The sequence below is a fragment of the Sipha flava genome, unplaced genomic scaffold (assembly GCF_003268045.1).
Source record: "Sipha flava isolate LNK unplaced genomic scaffold, YSA_version1 176_pilon_pilon, whole genome shotgun sequence".
In the NCBI taxonomy this organism is placed as follows: Eukaryota; Metazoa; Arthropoda; class Insecta; order Hemiptera; family Aphididae; genus Sipha; species Sipha flava.
The window spans coordinates 417,379-445,301 of NW_020272062.1; the positions used below are offsets into that span (position 1 = coordinate 417,379).

At 27.1% G+C, this 27,923-nt stretch overlaps 4 protein-coding genes across 11 annotated transcripts; 2 read left to right on the plus strand and 2 right to left on the minus strand.

The window, feature by feature from the left end:
- The first annotated feature begins 717 nt into the window (after positions 1 to 717).
- On the plus strand, positions 718 to 12,908 carry LOC112680368. 4 transcript variants are annotated; one of them, XM_025550448.1, is made up of 6 exons: positions 718 to 758; positions 857 to 1,491; positions 1,753 to 1,847; positions 1,917 to 2,002; positions 3,114 to 3,209; positions 12,821 to 12,897. In XM_025550448.1, exons 1-6 carry the CDS (start codon positions 736 to 738, stop codon positions 12,876 to 12,878), a joined length of 993 nt encoding a protein of 330 aa, XP_025406233.1. In that variant the 5' UTR covers positions 718 to 735; the 3' UTR covers positions 12,879 to 12,897. The 4 variants fall into 4 exon arrangements, with proteins under 4 accessions (XP_025406233.1, XP_025406234.1, XP_025406235.1 ...); XM_025550449.1 differs by lacking the exon at positions 12,821 to 12,897 and adding an exon at positions 4,119 to 4,231; XM_025550450.1 differs by lacking the exon at positions 3,114 to 3,209 and having other exon boundaries at positions 12,821 to 12,908.
- LOC112680369 lies at positions 8,194 to 13,354 on the minus strand. Of its 5 annotated transcripts, none has more exons than XR_003148299.1 (5): positions 13,318 to 13,354; positions 12,845 to 13,204; positions 10,431 to 11,072; positions 9,079 to 9,311; positions 8,194 to 8,979 (listed from the first exon to the last, which is right to left on the minus strand). XR_003148299.1 is itself a non-coding variant. In XM_025550452.1 (3 exons), exons 2-3 carry the CDS (start codon positions 11,068 to 11,070, stop codon positions 10,614 to 10,616), a joined length of 309 nt encoding a protein of 102 aa, XP_025406237.1. In that variant the 5' UTR covers positions 11,071 to 11,072; positions 12,845 to 12,933; the 3' UTR covers positions 10,060 to 10,613. The 5 variants fall into 5 exon arrangements, 1 of the variants encoding a protein (XP_025406237.1); XR_003148302.1 differs by lacking the exon at positions 13,318 to 13,354 and having other exon boundaries at positions 8,195 to 8,979; positions 10,431 to 10,751; positions 10,849 to 11,072; positions 12,845 to 12,933; XR_003148301.1 differs by lacking the exon at positions 13,318 to 13,354 and having other exon boundaries at positions 8,195 to 8,979; positions 10,431 to 10,751; positions 10,832 to 11,072; positions 12,845 to 12,933.
- Positions 13,355 to 13,633: 279 nt separating this feature from the next.
- LOC112680383 (protein TRC8 homolog) lies at positions 13,634 to 18,269 on the plus strand. Its single transcript, XM_025550468.1, has 10 exons — positions 13,634 to 14,018; positions 14,100 to 14,338; positions 14,406 to 14,734; positions 14,806 to 14,996; positions 15,362 to 15,617; positions 15,675 to 15,904; positions 15,969 to 16,215; positions 16,291 to 16,614; positions 16,820 to 16,937; positions 18,241 to 18,269. Exons 2-9 carry the CDS (start codon positions 14,125 to 14,127, stop codon positions 16,934 to 16,936), a joined length of 1,908 nt encoding a protein of 635 aa, XP_025406253.1. The 5' UTR covers positions 13,634 to 14,018; positions 14,100 to 14,124; the 3' UTR covers position 16,937; positions 18,241 to 18,269.
- Positions 18,270 to 19,272: 1,003 nt separating this feature from the next.
- Positions 19,273 to 27,613, minus strand: LOC112680325. Its single transcript, XM_025550381.1, has 3 exons — positions 27,368 to 27,613; positions 20,536 to 23,260; positions 19,273 to 20,474 (listed from the first exon to the last, which is right to left on the minus strand). The coding sequence occupies exons 2-3, from the start codon at positions 23,252 to 23,254 to the stop codon at positions 19,480 to 19,482; spliced, it is 3,714 nt and encodes a 1,237-aa protein (XP_025406166.1). The 5' UTR covers positions 23,255 to 23,260; positions 27,368 to 27,613; the 3' UTR covers positions 19,273 to 19,479.
- Between the last annotated feature and the right edge of the window lie 310 nt (positions 27,614 to 27,923).

Sequence of the window (27,923 nt, forward strand, 5' to 3'; positions counted from 1 at the left end):
GGGGCTATAGCCCCCTTAGCCCCCCCCCCTTGGCTACGCCACTGTTACCTAAATAATGTTATGTATTTGTGTCTCCCTTCGAATTTTTTTCAAGTCGAATACTACAGATTACCACATTATCACAATAGATTAATTATTTATAAACAAGTATCACAATTTAATTTAATACATATAATATGACATAATCAACGAGAAAACTCATAACTATGAATCACGAAAGTGACATTCGAAAGTGTTAGTAGTTAATAAATAATTATTACGATTTTTTTTTTATTTGTAACTCAATACATATTATTATTACTTGAACTATATCGAAGAATTAATTGAGAACTAAAATAATTAAATTCTTTCAGAAATTAATTTAAAACTTTATTATTCGGAAAGTATTATCTCAGAATTCAAACCAAATTACCGAACATACATAAATTATATATTATATAATTGCATTCTTTGTTTCTATCCGTGAAGGTTATAGTAACTACGACAAGATGTTAGTTAATTTTCGTAAATAATGATTTACCATTACAACATGGTTATTCATTATCATTTTCTGGACAAAAATCGCTTTCAGTTTATGCATTATTATCAATCTTTATCAATTATCAGTGTAATATTCTATGACTGGTGTACATTGTACATAAAATAAATCTTAAAATTCGAATTTTGGTATTTGATGTTTAAAAATTTGAGTATTTATTAAGTTGATGTGAAGTTTGATTTTATTAACTCATAAAAATGTACAACACTAACAGTAACAGGTAATACTATTAAAACCAATCTCAAATTATAAACAAATGAATAGATCATTAAACACTTTATAATATGTTATTTGATGATTTTTTTTTATTCATTCTAGGGCTAATTTTTCTGACTGCAATTCAGCGTCTGGTAGTAATAGAAACCGTTCTAACTCTATGAAAAAACCTAAACTCTCCAGACAAAAATATTCTAGAGTTGAAAATCGGCCACCTAATTATAATGAACAAATATCTGAGTTCTCTACGCTTCAATGGAATCAATCTAACCAGCGTTTGTATCCTACAATGTCAGATTCTGCTATGTGTGGGTATCCTGTCCCAGTTAATATACCTGTTGATCCAAGATTTCATACTATGTATCCAGTATTTTCACCATATATGTCTGTTGGTATTGGTAGAGAATACGTAGAACCAAATCAAAATATATTATCTAGAGACCAATTTACTAGTTTACCTCCTATTAATATCATAGACAATGAATCTGAAATCAAACGTACCCATAGTGATCCAGGTTTAAATAACCAAGATGATAAATTTGATTTAATTAGCAGTGAATCAGACCGGGAATCTTATGATACAATTTATGCTAATGAAATAGCAGATTTAAAAAAAGATAATCAGAGACTTTCTAATGAATTGGAGTTAGTGAAATTTGAATTACGAAATTTGAAATTGGATCTATCTAGCAGAAATAATGATCGATGTGCTTGTGCGGATCCAGGATCTATAACAAGTAATTTTATTAAGAAATTAATAATAATCAATATATTCGAGCATCAAATCTAGCTTTTAATATGTATATAATTGTCTTCCGTATATTTAAATGATAGGTACAACTATTGATTAATGTAAATAATTTAATTATAAATAAACAGCAGTTATGCCAGCTAAGATTGTGTGGTAATAATAGTGTAATATGAACTTATAAAAGTAGGTTTATTTACTGAAATATTTTAATGTATAACTAAATAATTATAGTGTATGATTTGTTTAGATATTATTCAAGAAATAAGAGCAGCACATAAATTAATGGAACAAACATTAGAGTCAAAGTTAAATACATTTAAGGATAATAAAAATGAAATTATTGTTAGTAGTTTTTATGAAGACATATATTATTGTACAAAATTTAATTAAAAATATATTGTTATTATATAGAACAACAAATCACAACTATCATCAATTCACGAACGCCTAGAAAAATTAGAAAATGCTAATACAGCTCATAATCCGAAAATACAAAAGTAAGTTTCTTAAAATTAAAATATTCATTAAACTATGATAAATTTTTATGATTACATATAATGTAATAGTTTGGAGCAGTGATTTTACAACATTTTTCATAGTACATATTTCCATTATGATCAACTTTTCAAATTATTGAAAAAAATTTATTTAAAAAAAATTAAACTAAAAATCAAAGGTGGCTAAAGGAAAAAAGTCATGTTAGCAACAATAATATAAATGTTGCACATTTATAAAATATTTTATTTTAATATTACATAATATTCAACTACAGTATGCTTTGTACAATAAATAATTTATAGCCAATAATGTTTTGAACTTATAAATTGTAAGAGGTCAAAAAACTACTGTTAACAATGAAAAATCAGAATGTGGATCGTCTCCACATAAATTTTAACAGATAAAATTATGGTTTGAATTTATTACAACCGTTCAACCATTGAACATGTCTTGTAATAATTACCATTTTTTGCTTACGATACTGTGCATTTTCTTTGATAGACATGGTGCCATGCAGTACAATATGAATACAAGATGTTTATTAAAAAGGCATTGAGAGTCCTACTTTCTTTTTTTTCAACTTATTTATGTAGAATCTCAGCAGTCACTGCAACCAAGTCTAAATATCGAAACAGGTTGAATTTGATGCTGACTCTAAAACTTTCATTAACAAATTTTACTCCAGATATTGATAATATATGCAGTCACATTTAAGCATATCTATCCCATTAAGATTCATGCATTAATTTAATAATCATTTTTCCTTTTACTGAAATCAAATATAATGTTACTTCTTGAATGCTATAATAAATAAATAATTTAATTGAATTTTTCTATATTTAGTATTATAATTTATTATTATAGTAATATTTTTAATGTTACCATTTATCGCCATAATTTTGTACCTTTCTTTTTTTTAAGATAATTTTCATAGGAGTTCCACATTAAAAAATATTGTTTAATGTTCTGTGATCTTAAAAAATTTAAGAAACACTGAACTATGGCATAATATAATAGCTTATAACCTTTATTACAATATTTAAACATATTCCTTATTTAATAAGTACAGTTGTGTATTGTATTAATATTATTTTATTTTATTTTTTTTAGAATATTGGATTTGGATACAAAAGTTAGAAATAATTTAAAAAATAACATTTCTCCCAAAAAAAGCTCAAATCATCAATGCTCTGTTGTTACTGCCTTGTAAGATAAAAATTATATGTTATATAAAAAAAGAAAAATCAAATCAAACATGTTACTAACTTATGTATAATTATGCCATAATTTGTTTGACTCCATATTTTATTAATTAAAATTACCAATTATAAAATTGAATTTGCAAATTATTTGAATAATTATATATTAGACAGATATAATTTATATTATTTGATTATGACTAATTTAAAATAAATATAATAATGGGTAATTTAATTTATATCGCCTTTGATTTTTCAAATTTTTTAAATTTATAGAAAAAATTATTTTACTAACAATGTTTTACAACGATAATGTGTTTTTAAAACATAGTTGTGTTCCAATATTGCATTCCATTTATATTTTAAATAAAATAATATTTTTTTTACAATTATTCAATGAAAATTAATATGATTAATTATATTAAGTAAAATTAAATATATAATTATTTGACCTTATCTGTTAACTTCTTTGTAACTTTATGGCTAATGGTATATTAGGTCTATTATATTGTGCATATTTCAGTAATATATATTCTATTCTTGATCTACATAAATTATTTAATTAAAATTGTTATGCTGAATCAGTTAAAATGCACAATTATTTTTTATTATATATGGTTTTTTTATTTATGTTATTATTATACTAAATTTATATGATGACTGAATGACTTTTTACTTTCCCTGTAGATAATATAATGATAAATTAATATTCATCACTGCCTAGCACCAATTCTTACTGATAATTATTTTTAATTGTATTTCATAAATATATTTTTAAATATTAAATTCAAAAGCATTTTTGACAATAGTTGTTTTAAATAAATACTAATCAAGTCACCAGTAAATGTAGGTTTGATAAAATTAATTTACATTAATAAGACAGAAAAGCTTATACTTCCATGGTTTGAACTTACAGTGAGTGAAAATAAAAGCCAAAAATCATACGATCCAAAAACTTGAGAATGGATTAAAACGTTATGTATTGTAGAAAATATGTAAATGTATTTAATTTTTATTCTGTTTGCATAGAATCTAATCTTATTTTTAATAAAGAAATATTTATATAAATTATATTATTATATAATTTCTATCATTTATGTTTTTAAAACTATTTCAAAGCTTTACTTATAAAGCTAAAATAGTTATTTGAACTATCACTATGAAAAAAGTGCAGAAAAAACTATTATTTTTTCTTCAATTTATAAATTTAAATTTATTTTTAAAACAAAATTTCACTAGACATTATCAAAAGAATAATTATTATTAGAATTATGAAGTCAAATTATTATTTTATGTATAATGTAAACATAATACTTTAATGTTTTACATTCATCATATTTATAATCATATAATTACATAAATACTTGATTTTAAACAATGTAAATTTACAGAGGTCTATATATAGTTTTATACACTTTATAATTAATTTTATAGCTATGTGAGTTATTAGAATACATTATATTTAATTAATGAATTAATAAGTATATTTTTGCCATTAAATTATATAACCCATAAATATGTAGATTATTTAAACTATTATTATTATTATTATTATTATTATTATTTATTAACTATTAATTATTTTAAATTTAAACATTAAATTATTATTATCATCATACCATAATTTATTTAACCATTTAGTTTCATATTTTTGTAAACTTCTAGTTTCTACATTAATAAAGACAATACATATTATTTTTTTATTTATTTTTTTTTATTATTTTTTTATTGAAATTTTAACATTAAATTATTACATTTACCAAAACTTATAACTATTATACAATTATTATTAAGTACAAAATTACATGTTAATTCTACTCTCTAAAAATTATAAAATCCATTTCTAATAAGCCTAAGTCTTTATATTTTGAGGCTGGATTGGAGAATGAAATTAGTTATGCATTTAATTTGAGTGGAGTTTTGGAGGATAAAGAATCAATGTGAAAGAATTTGGTATGAAGAGAGGAGAAAATTATTGTCAAATATCTATTATATAAGGATGCTGGACAGTTAAATATTAAATGTTGAAAATCGAAATTAAAAAGTAAAAAGTAAATTGAAAGTACTACAATGGCGTCGAACCTTTTTTATATCACTGGGGTAAACCCTACTTATGGGTATCCACCTACTCACCAAAAAATCATAAATAGCAAGTATTGTATACCTGTGAGTAACGAGTATTTACTACACATCTAGTAATTACATAATATTATGGAATATTTTACCGTACAATAATATATCTAGCACTTATCAAGTCTAACCACCTACCCACCACCTAAACAATTTCTGGGGTATTTACCCCACTTGCCATACGTTTTCGGCGCCACTGAGTACCACAGTTGGTGAGGGAACATGAAGAGTTATCGCTCAGTTCTAACTTGTACACATGTTTCAGTAGTGAATTCGCACATTCGCAGCCTGGAATAACATCCTATTATAGAACGGTTTACATTTACTTTTTGAAACCAAGGATGAGATGGTATGTAGGGGAGATTTCTTTAAAGATAGGGACGTATGAAACTAAGAAGTTATTCCATTCAAGCTCCATTCATAGTTTATGGATGGCTCGACGATAAAGAGATGTAAGATCTGCGTATTACATATATTATGTTGGCAAAGTTGATTTTATGTATGGTTTGTGGTATTAGTGCAGTGGTTTTCAACCTTTTTACCAATTCAGCTCACTTCATCTCTTACAAAATATTCGCGGCACACCAATCCATATATTATGTAAACCATATTTTATATATATATATATATATATATGTACAGTGTTTACAGTCTACTCTATTAAATGGTTATTTATTGTGAAATATAATCACTCGCTTCGTTTTGCTATAACAATCGCCCGCTCTAGTCCGTGTGAAAGTGACACGTCGGAAAAATGTCAAGTATTCAACGCGTTAACGTTAAATTTCTTGTAAAGGTTTGGAAAACTGCTTCAAAAAATGATACTATATTAAAAGAAGTATACAGGAATGAATGTATATTGCGCACACAAGTTTTTGAGTGGCTTAAAATTTTTAAAGGACGTGAAACAACTGAAGGCGATCCACGCTCTAGACGACCTTCCAAGTCAAAAACGAACGAAAACATCTAACGAATTGATAAGTTGACCCGTGAAGATCGTCGTCTGAGTATTCGAGCTGTTTCTAAAATAATAGGAATTGATAAAGAAAGTGTTCATCAGATTTTGCATGAATCATTCAATATGCGTAAAGTTTGAGCAAAAATAGTGCTTTAACTTCTCACACCCGAGTAAAAAGAATCAAGAATGAACATTTGCCCTGACATTTTAAATGACATTAAAACTGATCCTTACTTTTTAGATAGAGTGATTACTTGTGATAAATCATAGTTTTTTACCTATAATCCAGAAACAAAGAGACAACCGATAGGTACATTGGAAAAACCCGAACTCATCAAGGCTATAAAAAGCAAAAATGACCAAATCAAAATTCAAAGTCATGATGATCGTTTTTTTTTTTACATTCGTGGAATAGTTTATGTTCACTGGGTCCCAGAAGGTCAGACTATCAATCAATATTACTACATTGAAGTTTAGACCACCCTTCGTGAAAGAGTAAGGAGACAAAACCTAAATTGTAGAGAGACAAGTCTTGGATGCTTCACCAAGATAACGCACCATCCCGTTCCGCTTTGTCCGTGAAGACGTTTTTCGCCAAGTAAAACATCACTGTGTTAGAAAATCCATCGTACTTATCTTTATATATTTTGGGGGAGGGCTATAATAATTCAATGTGAAATTGGGGGTTCACCCCCCTACCCTCGAAATTAATGGATGATTAATTTCAAACGTAGTTATCCTACCCAGAGATGGACCTAGGAATTTTTACGCCTGGGTAAAATGTTAAAATTACGCCCTATCCATAGATTAATAAACAAATACTCAAATAAATTGTGTTCTTATAATCAGTATACAATCGTACTTATTGAGTTTTAACCTAATATCAGTATTTAACGAAGTTAAAAATATCAAATTAGTTGTTAATAATTACGAAAATTACACCCTCTAAAATTTTACGCCCGGGGATAAATCCCCGACTTCCCCCCCTAGATCCGGCCCTGATCCTACCTTATGTACCTTAAAAAAATTAATTGTTCAAAATACGATCAAAATATGCTAGAAAAAAAATGTTTTGTTAAAAAAAGTGAATTTGTAATAATTTGTAATTTTCCAAGCATTCTAAAAGGTAGATAATTGGTAGGTATTTAATAAGGTAGGTAATTGGTACTTAAAACTCAAATTTTTTGAAATTCCATGATGGCAATACTTCGTAAAAATAATGCATGTATGTAAGTCGTTTATTATCAGTAAGTAAAAATAAGTAAATATACATAACGATACGATATAATATTATTTACAATGGACCTCAAAGGGGTGAATAGGGTCAATTTCAAAGGTTTTTTGGTAATTTCTCTTAGAGTTTTTAAGATAGATTAATTTTTTTTTTTTTTTTAATGAAATGAAAGATGTCTCCCAATATAATTTACTATAAAAAAATACATTCACTTAACCGGATATATTTTTATATTTTTTTAAAAATGTGACTCTATTCATACTTACTATGGGACAAATAGGGTCACATGTTTATTTTGTTCTAAAAATGTATTCACACTGTCCCAGAGGTGATAGGGTCAGTAAAATACATTTTTAAAAATGTTAAGTTATACCTATAAAATGTATTGCTCAGTGAAAAATAGTTTATATAAGTAAAAATGAAAAGAAACAATTTAAAATTAAATTAATTAATACAATTCTTTAATTTTTTGAATAAATAATGCAATGTTTAAACAAGAGGTAGGTAATAATATTTTTTTAAAAATACCAAATAAGCACCCTCATATAACAATAAAAATAAAACAAAACTGACTTTTATAAGAATTTTTCTTAACATAATAATATTTTCTGTTTTTGATAAAACTTAACAAGTTAATACAATTCTTAAACAATTAATTATTAGGTAGGTAGATATGTAATATAACAAATCAGTCTTTAAATTCACTTTAGGTAGATTATGACATTTTTAAATAATACTAAATAAGCACCTTCATCTAGGTAACAATAAAATTTAACTTTTTACTATGTATTATACACTGTTTTGAATATCACTTAGTTTCACAGTAAATTGCATTCGACCCCTGTGCAGACTCTTTGGTTGTGTTGGTTGAGGAACTATCATAACAATATCATACAGCTTAAATGTGTAGAAGTCAATGATATCTGAAAATATATATATAGGTTCTTCGGTTTCATTATTGTAGCTACTTGAGAAGTTACTGGATCTGGTAAATGACCCTTCATAAAGTTCACCCTTTTGTAATATTTGTATGATTTTAACAAAATATAATTTCTTAGTTTCGCCATACTTACGACGACCCATAAGCCTTCTTTGATATTATTTTTTATAATACTAGACATTTGGCCTACATTAATTAAATTTGAGTTTGGCCTTTGTTTATCTTTGGCTTCATTGATTATCATTTCAATGTCCACTGGTTTATCAGCTTCATCAAAGTTCACTTATCCTGGGTCATCCCTTTTATGCTTTTTCCTAGTTGAACCTTTAATCTTTTCTTCCTATGTTTTTTAGTTGAGTCAGGTGTTCCATTCTTTGATTTTTTCAAAAATGTAGCTAAAATTTCTGACACTAAAGAAGTGTCATTTATTGATGAACTATCATTTTCAGTATCTGGTAGCAACATATTTAAAACTTTCTTTTTGTTTAGTGGGTATATTCCAGTTTTTTCAAATCCTGCAATAATATTTTTCCCATTTTTAGTAACAAGTTTACATAATGTGTTTTTAAGTAATGATGGAAAATAATCTTTATTAATAGTTACAGTCAATTTACCATTTCTACTACATGTTTTCTAATTTTTAAGAACATTTCTTCATGCTCCTTTCAATCACCGAAAAAAGACAACATCAAGGAGCTGCCTTAAAATGTGTTGAATTTGGTAGCAGAAAAATTAAGTCAACAGAATGTTTTTCACTTAATTGTATAACTTCAGATTATAAATGTGAACTAAGATTATCTCAAATTATAACTTTTTTGCCGTTTAATCGTCAGCAGCTTCTGAGATTCTATAACAAACCATATATTATATTTCTAAAACTTAAAAATCTATTTATCATAAGTATAAACTTTCCACAATGATGGTGTATAAATATCATCAGACCCTTTACCAGATCGTATAGAGCTTTCTACTTTGGTCCTTTCTTTTCTGTATGCTCTTCGAATATTTTGTAGTTTATTTTTGACTACCTTCACATTTACATCTTTCATTCCATTACTTTTTAATTGATCTACAAACTCAGTATAAGCTTGGTTTTTTAAATTCTTATTTTTATATACTTCTGTGTTGATTTTCCAGAGACACTCATTGGATCTATAGTGATCAATGAAATCACTTAAGATTGACCTGTTCCACTCCATTATATAATTTGTATAACTAAAAATGAATAGCAGTACTGCACTACTGCAATAGTAATAAAACTAATAACACAATTTCAAAATTTCAAATTATTGTTACGTGCCAACCGTTTGATCCGTTAATTCAGTTACAACGTCTAGGTCAACGCTTGAATGGAAGTGTAGTCAAGAATAATTAAGACTTTTTTTAAAATAATTAAATTTATTTAACTCATAAAATTATCTTAACTACAATTTTGTAAATATTCTAGTAATAGAAATTATCTAAGTCCTAACAATTGTAACTTATAAAATGATTGAAATATTTCTAAGTCCAGACCATAACATACACTGACGTGAAGGTGCTCAGTGCAGCATAGCCAAAACTCGTCTGAATTGCCCTTGTTTTCGGGTCCCTTTTATATGTGATATGGTATGTGTGTGTGTAAAATCCCAAGTGTAAATGAAATAAGATAATAAAATATGATAAATGTGATGAGTCGTTATTGATTCGGTGTGTGCGCTCTAAAATATGATAATTCTCTATTGATTCTGTATGCGTGTACTATCTCTTGACCGGCCCATACTTAATACAAGATCCAGGATGTGGTCAACCACCCACGTATATGTGACTCCGATATTCATATTCTTATTTAAACAGATAACCATGTGAACAATTTAACTTATTCACACGCCCAGTTTCGATGTTCATGAGAACCTCTTATAATGTGTGTTTTATATTATGTGACTACGCAGTACGCGACATTATTTATTTGAAATAAACAACTTACACAGTTAGAAATTTGAATATTTGATAATATTGTGGATAAGAAAAATAGGTGATAACGTGAGAATTCATTTATCAATATTTATTCTGTAGAATCCGATCCTTGTCAATTAGTGGCCGATCAAAGATTCGATCTGTAGGGCTTGTTCCGTCGGATTTTGTATACCAAACGGATTTCATCCAGTGATCACCACACATGAGCGGATTTACCAGCGGACTTGATCCTTCGAGAGCCAAATCCGTCAAAAAATCCCATCGTGTATGGCGGGCTAATCTATACCAGGATAATTATTTTTAAAGCACTTTATTGTACAGCCAATTTGACCTAAGTGATATTTAACAAACATTCTTAGTTCTAGTTTTGATAACTCCAATCAGCACATTTTAATTATGTTGGCTACTAACGTTAGCTCCATACTCACAGGAAGAGTAGTTTGACCACCAATTTTGTTTACTACCACATTATTGTTAGTCTTGTATTTTTTATAGTAGCATTGCAGTACACTGTAGGGTATGCCAGTAGTTTTGGAAACTGACCTAATCGAGTTACCCTTTTGGATAGGGAACATAGCTTGTTTTATTACTTTAGGTTCATGCCATATATGTCTTTTGCCTCTAGGATCGGGTATATATTCGCAAGTCATTTCTAAAACAAAAATAACTTGTTTATCAGTACAACCATAGAACATATTGTTATGTTCTAGGATACAAGTCATATTCTAAAACAACCTACACATTTGAATTAAAAAAAAAAAAAAAAAAAAATCCAGCAAAAATATATTACGCACGTATGTAGGAATCTACCAATTTTATATACATACTAACCCTATTCACCCCAAAATCAAATTTTTTTTTTAATTTTTTTTAGATTTTTGAAAAAAAATATAAATATCTATAATATTTGAACGAAGTAAATATTTTCAATTTCAAAATATGTTTAAGCAACTTAAAAAACTTGTTTGAAGCATTGTAGTTACTTTGATCTGCGATTTCCACATAAAGTTTGTTGAGTGGTGGAAATACAACAAATGATAACTGATAGTAGAAAAATGCATATATCCTATGATTGTGACAAATCTATAATTTCGTCATGCGTCTCTAGTTTTCAAAGAGGCATTAACATTATTCATATCATTATTATTTTATTTGTTATCATATAAGATGCGAAAAATACAAAACACTGACCCGATTCACCTCCATGACCCTATTCATCCCCCTTTACAGTACATTATGATTGACGGTTTCCCTAAATATTGTGTTATATGGTCATGTGATAACGATCGACAACAGTCAATAGTTAATTATTTCAAAATAACGGTAACCAGGCCCATAGTTAGAGGGGCACGGGTAGGCACATGTCCGGGGGCGTCAAGTCTCAAGGGCGACAAAATATTTTAGCAAAATTAATTTTAAAAATTATATACCTAATGGAAAAAAAATAAAACAATAAAAAAAGATAATAGTATGTTTTATTATGTTATAATTTGTTTAATTTGTTGATTAAAAAAAGTATTAAACGATTTTCATTTATAAGTTATATTTTAATATTAAAAATCTTGATTATGGACGAAATAATAAGTATATTATTATTATTTATTTATTTTTTTTTTTTTTGGGGGGGGGGGGGCATAAATAATATGCCCAGGGGCACCAAATTTTTAAATACGGGCCTGACGGTAATTATTCTTATTTTTTCAAAATCCCATTACGAAATTTTTTTCTGCGTCCGCCCCTGCGTTAAAGTTCTATGAAGAAATTAACATATTAATTCGGTCATTTATTTAAATTTTTTTATTTTATATTTATGAATTACCTATTTGCAATTTGTATAAATAAGACCTTTACAAAAAATATTACGTATTTTTTACTTTATGTTTAAAACCTATATTGAACGCCCCAAAAATCGTTCAAATTCATTATCAATTCCTAATTAACTCCGGTGCGGAAATTTCGGTGATTCCATCTGGCAACAATACGCCACGATCGTTAAACACCATATTGACAGCCGCAAAGATACCCGAATCAAAACCCATGGTCCCAAACAACTCCAAATCGACCCCGGGTTTAAACGCCTTTTCATTTGGACTTTCGAAATGGCTGACGTATCACGACGGTTCGCGGACGTTTCGTCCCCGTCAAAAAAACAAGTCCACGAACAATGAAACGTCCACGAATCATCACAACCTATCATAGAAGCCAACTTTTTACATTACCTACTATGGTTTGATGATCAACATACGTAACAATAGCCTCATCGATCTAGCGGCGCCAGGGACGGGCCAGATAGGGCCATGGCCCTACCAGTGGCCCTACCACTAACCTAACCTTAGACATAATAATATAGTCATTTTTCATAAGCAGAAATTATTAAATAATGGTATTTATCTTTTGTAGAAATCTCATTTTTGGTGGCCTTACCTTAAAATTGTTGGCTTCCGTTTGCTCTACTTAGCAAAAAATCCTGGCACCGCTACTGTCGATCTCGCTGATCAAAAGTCCGTAAATGCTACTTTCGTTACCAGCGCAGCCGCCAATTTGATTTTCATCGTCTCTTGACCGACCAAAAGGAATGAACTCTTTCTCGGCTTCACCGAAGCCACTCAGAATCGCCGGTACTGACCTAATTCCTGCACGACTTAGTACACGAACTACACACAACTGAACCAGCTCTTTTTGCCAGACTACGAAGTCTGCAGCCCGATCGACACACCTGACAAGAATTGGAGGGGGAAGGATTTCCGAGTTTCGACTTCCGGTTCAAAAGTCATAAATGACTTGCTACGAAGTTACAAAGAAAGAAAACATTAATTTATATCTTGTGGTTGTAAATAACTCTTTATTTGTATTTATATTAATAATAGAGTAATATAATTATTATAATTCATAGGTACCTTAGATGTATTTTTATAATATGTATTATAAAATCACCTATTTTTTAGAAAAATTTTAACTTTCCCCCTACACACACAACAAATTTGAAAATACGCCATTATATGTACATATACAACTTTTTTTTTTTTGCATAAAAATCCGAGATTCAATAATCAGATTAATCTAATTCTATAAGAAACACCGAAATTCATCAGATTGATAATCAAGGTTGAAAGGAACTACAGAATAAGATCACACGGATCCATAGACATAATATAAATTATATTATGTCTATGCACGGATCCTCTAAATCTCAGCTGATTCCTGTTATCGGTAATAACAATTTATTTTTATTCCTTTTCCGCTTTATATCTATGGTGTAAGGTTAGAATTAGATAACAATACTCAATAGCAATATCTGAAATATCACTATACTGCAAGTAAATATCAACAAACACAACGTTGGCTGATCGAGTTACTTTGAATTCGACTGACTTTCAAAATGTTTCTTGTATAGTTTAGTTAGACTAGTTTGAATAATATAAAATGTTTCCGTAGTTTTTGTATCAATTAATCTTGTGTTATCGTAGACAAATAAAATGTATTTTTTAATAAAGAAAAAAAAATCTTTATCAAAATAAAAATATAATTATCATATTATAAATTATTCACATGCTTTTATTTTTAAATCGTCCTGTTGTATTCGCGTTCTTCAGACACTGTATGTATTACTTTTGATTCAATATTAAATGATACCAATGATATTTGCACAGATTTTATGATTATGTCTTGATATTTTCAGATTTTAATATCTAAAAAAAGAAAAAATGACTCTCTGTAACTTGTTAAGAGTTCCACCCATATTCATTATGGATGAACTATTTAAAAATAGTTTTGGATTACCAGAATTCACCAGTATAATATTTCCTGAAAATAATGACTTTGTAAATAGCACTATAGTTCAAAACGAAATCAATGAATCTACAGAGTATTACAAGGCCACCTTACTATCCTTCTTCAAAATTATACTATCGTGTTTAAGTAGGTTTTCAATACTTTTTGAAACATTCTTATTAGTTTATTAATTGAACAATTTTTTTTTTTTAAGTATTCTGTTCATCGTCATGTTTATTCGTTTTACCAGCTAAATACTTGTACCTAGTATATTTTCATCTAGTTTCTATATGTATTATACTGCTATCCTATTGGACAAATATACAAACATTGAAAGTACTATCAGGAAAATATGGACATTTTAAAATAGACATGATATATGAAGTAATGGCATTGGATTTTTATGGAATTATGCATCTTTTTACACAACTGCAGATTCTTGATTTTTTATACTTATTATGTCGTAATGTAATATTACAATGTTGTTTATCACTTATGTTTGATTTTTTACAAGTCTGTACTACAAATCATTCAATCCCTAAAGTAAATACACTTTATTTAATTAATTGAAAATAATTAATCAAAGATAAAAAATTAACATGGGTTTTTTCCAGGTTTTCAGTTTTAGTTTTATTATTCCTACTTTAATCGCATTAATACCAGGTACTCATGAGATGTTGAATACAATATCTGTTTTAGCAACATTGTTACCACTGTTTACAATGTTAAAAACTTTGTGGTTGAATATATTTACAATAAAAAATTTAATTTGTGATGGATATAATCACATACGAGAGACCATCAAGTAAGAAATCATTGTGATACTATTTTTAATATAATTATTGTGGAATATTACTATTTAGGAAACAAATTTAAATATAAATATGTAAAAAATTTTGTTATTTTAACTTTTTATTAGTCCCAAAAATAAATACAGATACTTGTATGTTATTAAAATAAAATTGTGATTCGTATAAAGAGTTAAAAGTTAAACAGATAAAATTTTTTAAATTTTTTTCAACGATTTTTTTTTTTTTTAAGTATTCTAAATATATTTACTGTTAAAAATGTGAATATTTTATTTTTGTTTCCTTAAACTTATATGATTAGTTATTTTACTTATATATATATATATACATATATTATTAATGTTAATATATTTATTATTAGCAATTATGGAATATCTTCTCTGATTGAAATGGAATGGAACCGCCTCAACATTCCAAGTGTTCTACGAATATTTTGGGCCATTAGAGTATTGGAACAAACTCTGTACCTATTAACTGATATAGAAGTGCAAAATGAAACTTTGTATGGAGCTATGAAATATTTATTAATTAAAGGATGTGACACGTTTACAGCTGTTTTAGGAATGACAAGTTTTGTGTCATATTTTTGTCATTACATTGGTGCATTTTTTCAATGGGTAAGATAATTTGTATGCATTTTAGTTTTTGAAATTCTTTAATTTTTAATTACTTAGATATTGTTGACTGATGATGTGGATGATAAAAGTATTGGAACAATTTCTGCAGTATTGTTTTATATATTAGCATTACAAACGGGACTTACAGGTTTGGAACCAGAAAAACGATTTATAAGACTTTACAGAAATGTCTGTTTACTTTGTGCTGCCTTATTACATTATATTCACAATGTTGTCAACCCATTATTAATGTCTCTTAGTGCTTCACACAATCCTTCACTTAATAGGTATTGTAATAGTTAATTAAATACCATAACAAGTATTTTCAAAATTTGATATTTTATTTTTTAGGCATGTAAGAGCTCTTTTAGTTAGTGGATTTCTTATAGCATTTCCCATAACAATGTTAACATACTTGTGGTCTCACCATTCTATTAGTACTTGGTTACTAGCAGTTTCTTCTTTCAATATTGAAATTATTATAAAAGTATTAGTATCATTAGCTGTCTATTCTTTATTCTTAATTGATGCATATCGTACAACTTTCTGGGAAAGATTAGACGATTATGTGTACTACATCAAAGCATTTGGGAATACAGTAATTATACAATATATATTATTTATATATTTAGTCATTATATTATGAATAATATAATATTTTTGTAAATTTCAGGTGGAATTCTGTTTTGGTATATTTCTATTTCTAAACGGTGTTTATATCATGGCTTTTGTTTCTGGTGGTGCAGTACGTGCATCTATGATGTGCATACATGCTTATTTTAATATATGGTGTGATGCTAGAGATGGATGGAGGGTATTTATCAAGCGTCGTACAGCTGTGAAAAAAATTGAATCATTACCAGAAGCCACTAGTGACCAACTGGAAGAGCTAGATGATGTTTGTGCCATATGCTATCAAAATATGGGATCTGCTAAAATTACCAAATGTAATCATTATTTCCATGGTGTATGTTTACGTAAATGGCTTTATGTACAGGTAACTAATAACTTATTATTGTTTTTAATGATTAAATGTATTTAATGTGACTAGTTGTAAAAAAACATAGAGAATTCTATAAAATTGCTCAAACTGTTTCAGTTAATAATCTACTGCTATTTCTGTTTACTTAAGTAAACTAGTATACTTTTGTAAATTAAGAAAATAGAGAAACTAAAATTTATTTTTATCAATTTATTGATAGGATCGATGTCCATTATGTCATGATATTTTATATAAAGCTGAAGTTTCCAATTTGCCGACACAAGATACCAACCACTTTCAAGATCTTCAACATATTATTGATGCTGAAAATTCTTAAAGTGATTTTTACTTTTAAGTTTTAATTTTTTATCATTAACTTTAATGTCGAATGAATCAAGTTCAATTATATTAATAACCAAAATATTTTATATCAACACATTTAATTTAACACACAGTTGCTATTATTTAAAAACTAAAATATTTAATTTTAAATTCTGCTCAATATTGCAATATTTTGAAAAGCATATTATACATCACAATTTAAAACAAATTTATAGTAAACAAATTTCACAATAAAATAATAAAAAAGCTTTCCTTCAGCAAAAAAAAAATATTTAGTTATTTATTGAATTTTGTATACAGACATTTTATGAACACTATTTACTTCTTGTATCAGTATTTTATGTTATCTCCTTAGCCCCTTATACACCAAAATCTCTTTTTAAATTATTTAGTCTTCCATATATTGAAAATTATCATCTCTACAGTTATGTTCTCCATGTGCAATGCAAATTAATAGAAATTATTTGGTTGCTTGAACAAATGCTAGCCGCTACTTGTAAGCAACAAAACAAATTCAACTTAAACATAAAATATAACTTTTTGTGTCCATCTTAATAATTTGATAACTTGTCAAATATTTGTTAAATTGCTAAACATAAATTGTTTTATATATTAATGTATATTTATCTCTAACTAATTGTATAGTGTATCACATTTAATAAAATTTATATAATTAATGATTTAGTTTGAATTTTTATTTTAAAGTAAAAATAAAAACTGTAAATTCTTAATTATAAAAGCATTATAGGTAGCAAAGAATCTATATTAAAAACATAATTTTGATTAATTAAATTACATAATATGAAATTTCTTATGATTTCAGTTTTAAATATTGACTATGATTTTCATTAAAACAAATGTGATAATAACATTTAAGTGATTGTTACAATGATCTAACATTAGTTTTCTAAATTATTATCATCATAGTTGATGAAAAATTGTTTTTTTTATTATGTATTATAACCTACCATAAGATACATATGAATATTTTCCCTATGCTATTTATGTCCTAAGTGAATCATATATTAAATATTATACTTTACTCAATTATCCATTTATTTTTGAAATTTAATCATTCAGTTAGAAGTGTACATTATTTTTTTATTTTAATAATTCATTTTAAATGATAAATGAATAACATTTGAATGCAATGACGGAATATTAATTCTTATTCTCAGTAACATATTTATACTATTTATTTATGTCATAATCACTTAATTTGCTTCATTTGACATTTTAAATGTAAATATAAATGTAAATGCTTGTTTTAATTTTTATTATTATCAACTTTTATCTTAGCTTAACAGTATCAAAAAAAAAAAAAAAAAGGCTTCAACTAAAATACCTCCAAATTTACCATATTGATCTGTTATTGTAACAAATTGCAGTATAAATTAAATTATATTAAACAATTGTAAATATAATATTTTTTTTTTAAACTATTTTATTATTTCATTACTTAATATAGTGTCATCAATATTTAATTGATAATTATAATTCAACTACAATATAGGGTGTTGGATGATAAAATCAATTGATTTTCAAAAAGAAAAATGTTTCTTATATATTTTTGATAATTATATGAATTGTGCTTATTAGTTTAAGTCAGTTTTAAAATGTTAAATTCTATAGTCTTTATTTATTGTACTTAATTTGATTTTGTACTTAATATAAAAATAACATATTAGTTATGTATATTTTTAACATAAAATATTATATATATATATATAAACATTTTGAATTAAAATTTATTTTTTGTTGTCTTCATACAACTTGAACAATGAAAAATTACACATCATGTTCTTGCTTTTAAATAATCTGACTAACAATTTTTTTTTGTGATATTTAATATTGTATATAACAATAATAAAATTAAATATGTTTATTACTGTAGAGAAACTTTAAGTTATTAATTGTACTCAACTTGTTTCCTATTTAATAAAAAGTTTATAAAACAATAAAAATGGATTACAAACTTAGTACAGATCTTATGTGTAGTGTATTACTTAAAAACTGTATATTTTTAATGCAGTAGTCATTTAACTGTATAATGTATTGTTGTAATATTGTTTATTTTTAAGAAATATTAATAAATATTATTTTTCTCCATATGTTTATAACTAAAAAAAACAATCGATTAAAAAAGTTCGACAAAATTAAATTTAAGGTACTAAACAGTTTATTTACACATTTTTATTGTTATGTAATTAGAGATAAATTAAAGCATCATAATATTTCAAAATATTTGTCTAAATATTAAACATGCAAAATATAATTATTAGGAGCTCTTATATATATATTTATATAGATATATTGATATTTATTATGACTATACAATTATTAAACAATGCAGAGTTTAGACTTAGAAACTTAAATTAAATACATAGTATTAGTTAACTTAATACTATTATGTTTAACATAAAACTTAACACCTTGTCATTAATATGATTTAAATAATGAAACCATAAACCTAGAACTTAAATATTACCATAAATCTAAAAATCTAACAATGTAAGAAGCATAAATATTTCAGAGTTATTATCCAGAGATTTTCCATTCAGGTAAACTATCAGAGGTATCAGAGGAATAGTAAGATCTTTCATCATCGATTTCATTCATCGCTTCAAAGTTTTCTTGGCTATCCACAAAAATATTGTCATTATAATATTTAACATTACGCACAGTGTGTATAAAATTTTCAACGTCCAATTCACTCATAAATTCCTCAGGTGTCTCAGAATTCATGCTCAATTTGGCTTTACCTGAGTTGTATCTATATTCATTTAAATTTTCAACTACAAATTGATAGCAATTTTGCAGTTCCTGATTTTTACTACTTTCTTTCATGTACTCTAGCCAGTCCAACATATTTACTCCTGCCCACCAGAAACCTAAATCACCATCAACAAAATTGAATGGATTTCCACAATTTAATTCTTCATCTTCAGACAAACTTTCTTGTATTAAGCGACCCACAAACCAAAATCCTTGGACCATGAGTCTCTTAATTTTTTCATTAAATCTTGACATGCAGTCAATAGTGACAAAATGTTCTGATAATGATGGTTGAATATTATAACCCTTAGCTTCACTGATGAGTGCAAGTAGGACCATAAAACGAGGTGTGGTTAAGTGTTTAGGTCTAGGTTTAAGGCTAAGAGTTATATTGGCTTTGGTATTTGATTGATGTCTACCCTCAATGGACTTCCAAAACCAGGAGGTTTCATTTGATGAAGTTGTTGAGACAGAAGATCCAATGATTGATAATAAGAAATCTTTGTTCAAATTACTTGCCTGGAAGATTTCATAAGTACTAAGGTATTCCGTGGAAGGTGTTAAGTCATCATCAGTAGTACGAATAGATATATCTAACCATGATAAAGATGATGATGTAGATAATTTGACAGAATCCGATGAAAATAACCCATTTGGATAAAACGAGCAATCTTTCATCATATTGATATAATGGCAAAACTCATTTCCATCAAAATCTTCAGGGTTATAATTCATTTTGGATATAATATTATTTAAATCTAGAAATAATGTATTGTTAGTAAAAAATGTAATAATTATTAATAAAAAAATTATAGGTACCTGATTGTGGTTCTGTTCTGTTACTAGAGTTTCTTTTTTTATGTTTTTTGTTTCTCCTTTTTAGAGATAAATCTCTATGTTTTAGCTCTGGAAATTCTTTTTCAGTCACTTCAACAAATATAGATTTACCATCATCATCATCTAAACAGTCATCAACTACATCAAAATCATAATCTAAGTAATATTCACATTCTTTAAATGATCCAGAAACAGCTTCAGAATAGGATTTTCTACTAAGAGAACTTCCATCATCTGTACTAATAGATGATGCACCTTCAGACATTTGAATTGACTTTGGCATAAATTTCTGAATGAATTCATCTGTACTATCAGCACCATCAAAATTATCAAATAAAAATACATCATCTACATAATCTTTTTGTGGTAAATCAATATTTTCAGAATTAAAAATTTCCTTTTGCTTAGTTTGTTCATTATCCGAAATATCATCTTGACTCGAGTCAGTTTCAAATGGCACGTCTCCAAGTACTAATTTGTCATTCATAGGTTCAAAGTGTTCATCTATATCTACAATACATGATTTTACTTCATTTACTTGCTCTACAATATTATTTTCTTTTAACATAACAAAATGATTATCCTTAAACGCAATACCATAATTATTGGGCGAATGAGAAATGTTATTTAACTGTGGAATACATTCATCCTTGTTCACAACTACAAAATCAAATGATTCACTATCTTCATCTAAGTTTTTTACTCTAGATAACCTTGTTGAAGATTGTTCAATTAAGTCTTCTTTTATAGCTTCTAAATTATATTCTTTAACATCTGATGGTCGGTCAACATTATGAGTATTGATTAAATTACATACATCTTCATTAACAATATTATTGACAATTTCCGAGTTATTATTGATACTAACAATATTGTGCAGTAATGATTTCTCTGAGTACTGTGAATTTTGATCTGGTATTTGAGAAATTGGGTATTCAATTTCTTCATTAAAATCATTTTCTAATTTGCACAGCGATCCAACAATTTTTTGTTTGTCAACAACTGAAATGGAAGGTAATTCGGTTATTCCTGGAATGTCAATGGTCTTCTTTTTAATGGACTGTCCTCGAATACTTTTAACTATTGGTTTTTCAATTTCTATTGCTTTCGATGAATTTTTTGTAATAACTTTAGAAGGTTTTGGACTCATTGGAGATTTCAGTGATGTTCTTGAAGCTAAACTTTCAGTTGAAACAGAACTGAGTCTAGAAGATGAAAGTGATTTACTTTTGGATAAACCTGGACTTAATATCAGTTTAGTTGGAACATTTTTTTCAACTATTGGGGATTTTAATGATGATACTGAAGAAGCTCTTGTTTTAACTATTGGCGATAATGGAGTAGTTGTATTTACTGTAAGTGACAATGGAGTTTTGCTTTTAATTGCAGCTGACACTGAAGTTTTGGGTTTTGCTGTAGGGGATGACACTGAAGTTTTGGTTTTTAAAACAGGGGATACTGGTGTTTTTATAATTGAAGAACACAAAGTTTTCATTTCAATTTCTGGAAGTAATTTCGTAACTGGCGACTTAGGTGTCAAACTCTTGGAGGTCAATAGCGGCATAACTTTGGTTTTTATAGTTGTGGATGATGTTGATTTTATTGAAATAGTAGATTTAATAGATGTAGGAGACTTCACTGATAATAATGATAAAGAACTGTGTTCTTTTTTTACTATAGTTTTTGGAGAAGTTGGACCGGTCTTAGAAATAAAATTGGATTTATTAGTGATTGATTTAACAGGTAATGTTTTCACAGAACTAGATTCTTTGATTACTGATTTTGAAGGGGAAGGAGTTTTCAAAGAAATTGATTTTACACTTGAGGCTGTAGATGGGCTTCTATTCATAGATGATTTTATTGTTGGTGAAGATGGTAATTGTACACCTGTTACAGTCTTTGGAGATAATACAAGTGTTTTTTTTACTGGACTGGTAGGTTTTAAAACATTTGCTTGATCTGTAGATAAAACAGGTTTTGATGATGTTAAGCCAACCTTAACAATTGCCTTGGATGCTACAGACTTTAATGTTGAAGTTTTAGATACAGCTGATGTTGAAATGGAAGTTTTAGATACATTTGATGTTGAAGATTTAGTAAGTATTTTCTTACTTCCAGCAACAACTGGAGGAGATTTTAACACTGGTGAAGAAACAATAGATGCTTGAGATGATTTAGCAATTGGAGAGGATGGTAATTTAGCTACTCCAGAAGGCATAATTGGAGATTTAGAAGGTAATGTATGCTTGCTTACTGTAGGAGACTTAGCCAACAATGGGGACTTCACCAACGAAGTTACTGGAGTTTTAGGAATAGATTTTGTAGTTACAAGAGATTGCAATTCTTTAGTATCAGCCTCTTTAATATTTATTTTAAGTGGAGGTGGTTTAATTGCAATTTTTGTTGGTCCTTTGCTAGCAGAAGTAGCTATTTTTTCAAACTTAGCATCAATAACAGGTTTAGTAACAGATTTTTCAGCTGGGCTTTTTGGAGGAAGTAATGACTTTTTTACACTAGTTCCAATACTAATCTTTTCTGTACTGCCAGCTAATGGTGCTCGAACAATTGATCCAGTTATTATCTTAGAAGAAGCATTCAAAGGAGATCCAGGTGATCTGGGCGATATTGGCGGTAAAGTTTTTGATCCTGAACCAGGTTTTGTGGTAAGCCCAGATTTTTTCACAGCAGAAGGGAATGTCATGATGCTCTACAACAAAAAAATATTACTTATAAAATAGAAAGGTTAAAAATATTACTTTTTAATAAAATGATAAAATTAACATTACAACAAAAATATTCTATATGCATAGTTAAAAATTAGAAGTTAAAATAATTTTCAAAATAAAACATATTAAGACTTCAAATTACAACCAAAATAGATAACAGATATGTAATTTTTCTGGCCTCTCGATCATCAGGGTTATCAAACCGTAGACATGCAAGTAAAATAGAAAAACGGTTTTTACTAGTAACACAACGAAAAATATTTCTTCCACTCCCATCAGTCGCAAATATTGAAGAAATATATTCATAGTTTGATTTGATCATAGCAGAATAAAATAATAAGCCAATAAAAGCTCGTCGTTCTATAATATCAACATTTTTCAAATCACTTAAATATATTTTATATCTTTCTCTGGGTTTGGAAATTTCAATATTTGTCCAAGTCAAAATTTCAAATCTCGTTTGGGTACAAAAATATAATAGTTAGTTAATCGAAAGACTAAAAATAACCAATTGTGATCGGCAGTTTATACTGATGTACGGTCTGACAGACTGCTCTCAATATAAATGTTTTATTTCCAAGGAAAAAAATAAAACCCAAGACTATTAAACATTGCCGACTTAACTAGACGTCGATCATTTAGAGGTAATACAAAATAAAATAAAATTTAGAACATTGTATAAGTAATAAAATGGTAAACAAATATTTGAGGCGGTCTGACAGACTGGACGTCGGTAGTTAAGGGTTATATACTATATAATATATCCTTAGTGCAAAGGTTAAAACTACGATACTATTTTGGCTAAAATTTAAATTCAATAATTTAATAAATTAGATCCCTAATTATTATTCCCTAACCTGGGTGTTACAATAAACAGCAAAAATAATAACCATACTGAAATTAAAATAAGAATAACGGCAGCAAATAAATGCTATTACAGAGTGAATTACAATATACAATTATTAGACCAGTTCTTTTATATGCATGTGAAACATGGCCAACAACTAAAGGAGACAAAAAACAAAATAGCAATATTTGAAAGAATATTAAAAAGAATATTTGTGCCAAAAATAAATAATAGCACACACAATATGAAAAAATAAGTAATGTAGAAATACAATTATGCAAAGTAGAAGTATTAAAATATAGGAGAATGACATGGCTGGTCATAGAGATCAAATAGTCTTATAAAAAAGGTTTTAAAATGAAAAACCCAGGAGAAGAGACCATTTGGCAGAATGAAACAAAGGTGGATCGAAAAAGTGGAGAAGAATTTAGCAGTTATTGGAATACAAGATGGAGAAACTATAGTGCAGGATAGACAGATGGAAGCAAGTTTGTGTTGTGGTAATGGGCCTTAATGGCCTTTAATAACTGAAGAAGATGATCCCTAACTAAAAAATTCTTGAATAAATAAATCTTTAATTTAATTTTAAATTACATACTAATGAATTCATAATCCTACCGAGAAGTATTAATGTTTATTTAAATAAATATAAGTAGATCTTGACATTTTTAGTAAATTAATTATTAGCAAGGTTATTAAATTTTTTTATATCTAGTTCACTTTTATCTACAGTGGAGAACCTTGATTATCTGATGTAATGGCGAGGAGAAGTCCAACAGATAAATGGAAGCCCAGAACTTCTTATTTAACCTGGTATATAAATATATATTGTCATGTTTTAAAATGAATAGGATTTAACATTTCAAGTAATTAGTTATTTAATCAGTTTTTTTGTAGTTAAAAATTACTTTTCTTATTTCACTCCTAATTTTTCTTGAATTCATAAGGTATCACAGAAGTCAACAGTTTTCTGCTTGCAGAAGTTCAAGAAAATAACAATTACTTCCATATATTTATTTATAATACAGCCCACATATTATTTATTAAATTATTATTATTTATCATCTTTAACTTATATACAATATATTGCTTATGCTTAACTTATGCTTATGTCATTACTTTTGAAACACACAAATTTTTCGGAAAAATGAGCATAGTTGATTGAGGTTCTACTACATATTTATTGTTTTCAATTCCAAATTATAGTTAATAATTAATAAATACCAGTAAAATAAAATAAAAAATACTATTGGTTTTCTACCATAATTTCAATTAATATCTAATAATATCTGTATCTTTTTAACAAATTGTACTCAACTTGTAAAATATGAGAACTTTATCACTGAAAATATATATGTCATATTGGTTGGTGCTCCTTAGGGAGATAATTTATCAACATTATTTTACTATTTATAAATGATGGATACTACTAATAATTATAATTCTTTTTTGACTTTTTATTATTAGCAGACAATTTCAAGCTATATAATAAAATTCAAAAGTCTAAAAATAGTATGACAATCACGGTATGTCCCCAAATATAAAAAAATGTGATGCTATGTCTTTCTCTTTAAGAAAAAAAACTTATTATTCTTAATTATAATTTAAAAAAAAAAATTAAATATCTACCTCAAATTAGTGAAATTAATTATCTAGGTGTTACTTTTTATTTAAGATTTAACTTTAAACTTCATACAAATAATATTATTTAAATCCTCGTTATCGTGATTACAATAATATAAATGAGCTTTTCCCTAGAAAATATTTTAACCATTATATTTAAAATTTCTTTACAAATTATTAAAAAATATTATAGACTGTCCAGAACTGATTGAATATCAAACTTCAAAATTGTTACTGGAGAAAGTTCTGGATCATGTTAAGTACATGGTGCATTTTGCCTTAGAATTTTTTTCTTTATATCCACAGTAATTAATTAAATCTAAATTAACAATATTGGATTAATGGTTAATTTATTAAATTAATTGAATAAAATCTACCTAGTTTATCCAGTTACTCAGTTATCCTAATTCTAAATGGCAAACAAGGACAAGAAACATCACTCGCCTCTCGAAAGTTGAAAAAATTATTATCTATAAATACTTACGTATTTACTCTATAAGAAATACAAGGACATATTTTTATTTTTGTGGGGGGGACAAAGGGGGCATTCGCCCCCCTCATGGCTCATATTTTTTTTGAATACACTGATTTATTTAAAAAATGTAATGTGTAAATAATTAAGAATATAAATTACAAGTCTATCACTATTATATGATAAAAAAATAGATAATATAGTATTTTAATAAACATACATTTTTAGATATTATTGTATCCATTGATGAAATAATCAACAAATTTGCTAAAACGAAAAAAAGAAATTTGGAATTTGTTATTTGACTACTTACTAACCTTATGTTTTCTACTTAGATATTTGTTAAATTACGTTACGTATCTTAATTGTCTTTTAAAGTTTTTAAAAAATAGGTACTATTACTAATATGATTATACATTGTTTTTTTTATACAGGATTCAGACTGAAGGTACAATTTCAATAAAGGAACTATTTGTGTTGTTTACTTATCTTATATGCAGTAGGTTTTAAATATATTTATTAAATAAATATTTAATTTAATTTGGTACTTGTATTTTTATTTATTTACTCGAATGACCAACAGGAACATGAGCTGTAGTTAATGATCTTTAAATTATTTTAAAGTTTGTATAGAAGAAAAATTAGTTTGCCTCCTCCCCCATGGCCTCAACTCAAATACGCCTTTGAAGAAACATCTGCAATACTTTTGAACCTATTTTACTTAAATAAACCATAAAACTTCAATTTTGATTTTAGCAATAATTTAATAAAATTAGGTGAATAGGTGAATTAGTAAAATAGTAAAATATTGAAGCCATTAAGTTTTAGTAGGTATCTATAAGAAAACCTTAAATAAATCTCGAAATAACTTCTAAAAACTACCTACCGATTTTTATTTAATTTCAAATAAATGTGAACAATAAGGTATTAAATTACAACCATTTTATAAGGAGTCCAGATTTCGTAAGATATTTTAATAATATTTTTTTTAAGATTACCTACCTAAATACCCACCTTTATTCTTAGTATAATATATTATATACTATTTCGTAAATAGGAAATTATTTAAAAATGACTAACAGACGGGCATTGTGCAAAATTGTATAGTTACTTTTTTACATAAAATAATAATATAAATATACTGACCTGTTGAAAAGTAACGTAGTGGAGATGAAAATAAAATACTTCAGTGAATTATCGAAAGGTTGAAAGCCCAAAGGCGATCAGGCCTAGACTATGTTCGCTCAAAATAATTTATTTTTATTAAAAAAATTTAAAATAAAACAAAAGACTAAGGGTCTTATAATACAACTTTGAAGAAGAAATTTGAAGAGAAAAATGAAGACAAAGAAACAAAAGAAATAGACGGCAGAAGCACAACTGAACGTTGTGCCCAATAGGTATCGTTTTGGATATTGCTATCCAATATTGTTTCTAAATTTATCAATACATTTGGATTTCCCGTCTATCGACTTCATGGCACAAGTGATGATAATCCATAAAAATGAAACGACCGTGCCAGAAACCGATAACTGACCTGTAATGCTTATATCTGCAAAAATAATTTCGGAAATAATATTAATTTCAAATATTATTCTGATCAGTTTATCGCAAGTCACTATTGTTAAAATTCCCTAAAGGAAAAAAAAATGGACTAAATCTGTATAACGCACAACTGATAATTTAAAACACCTCATGAATC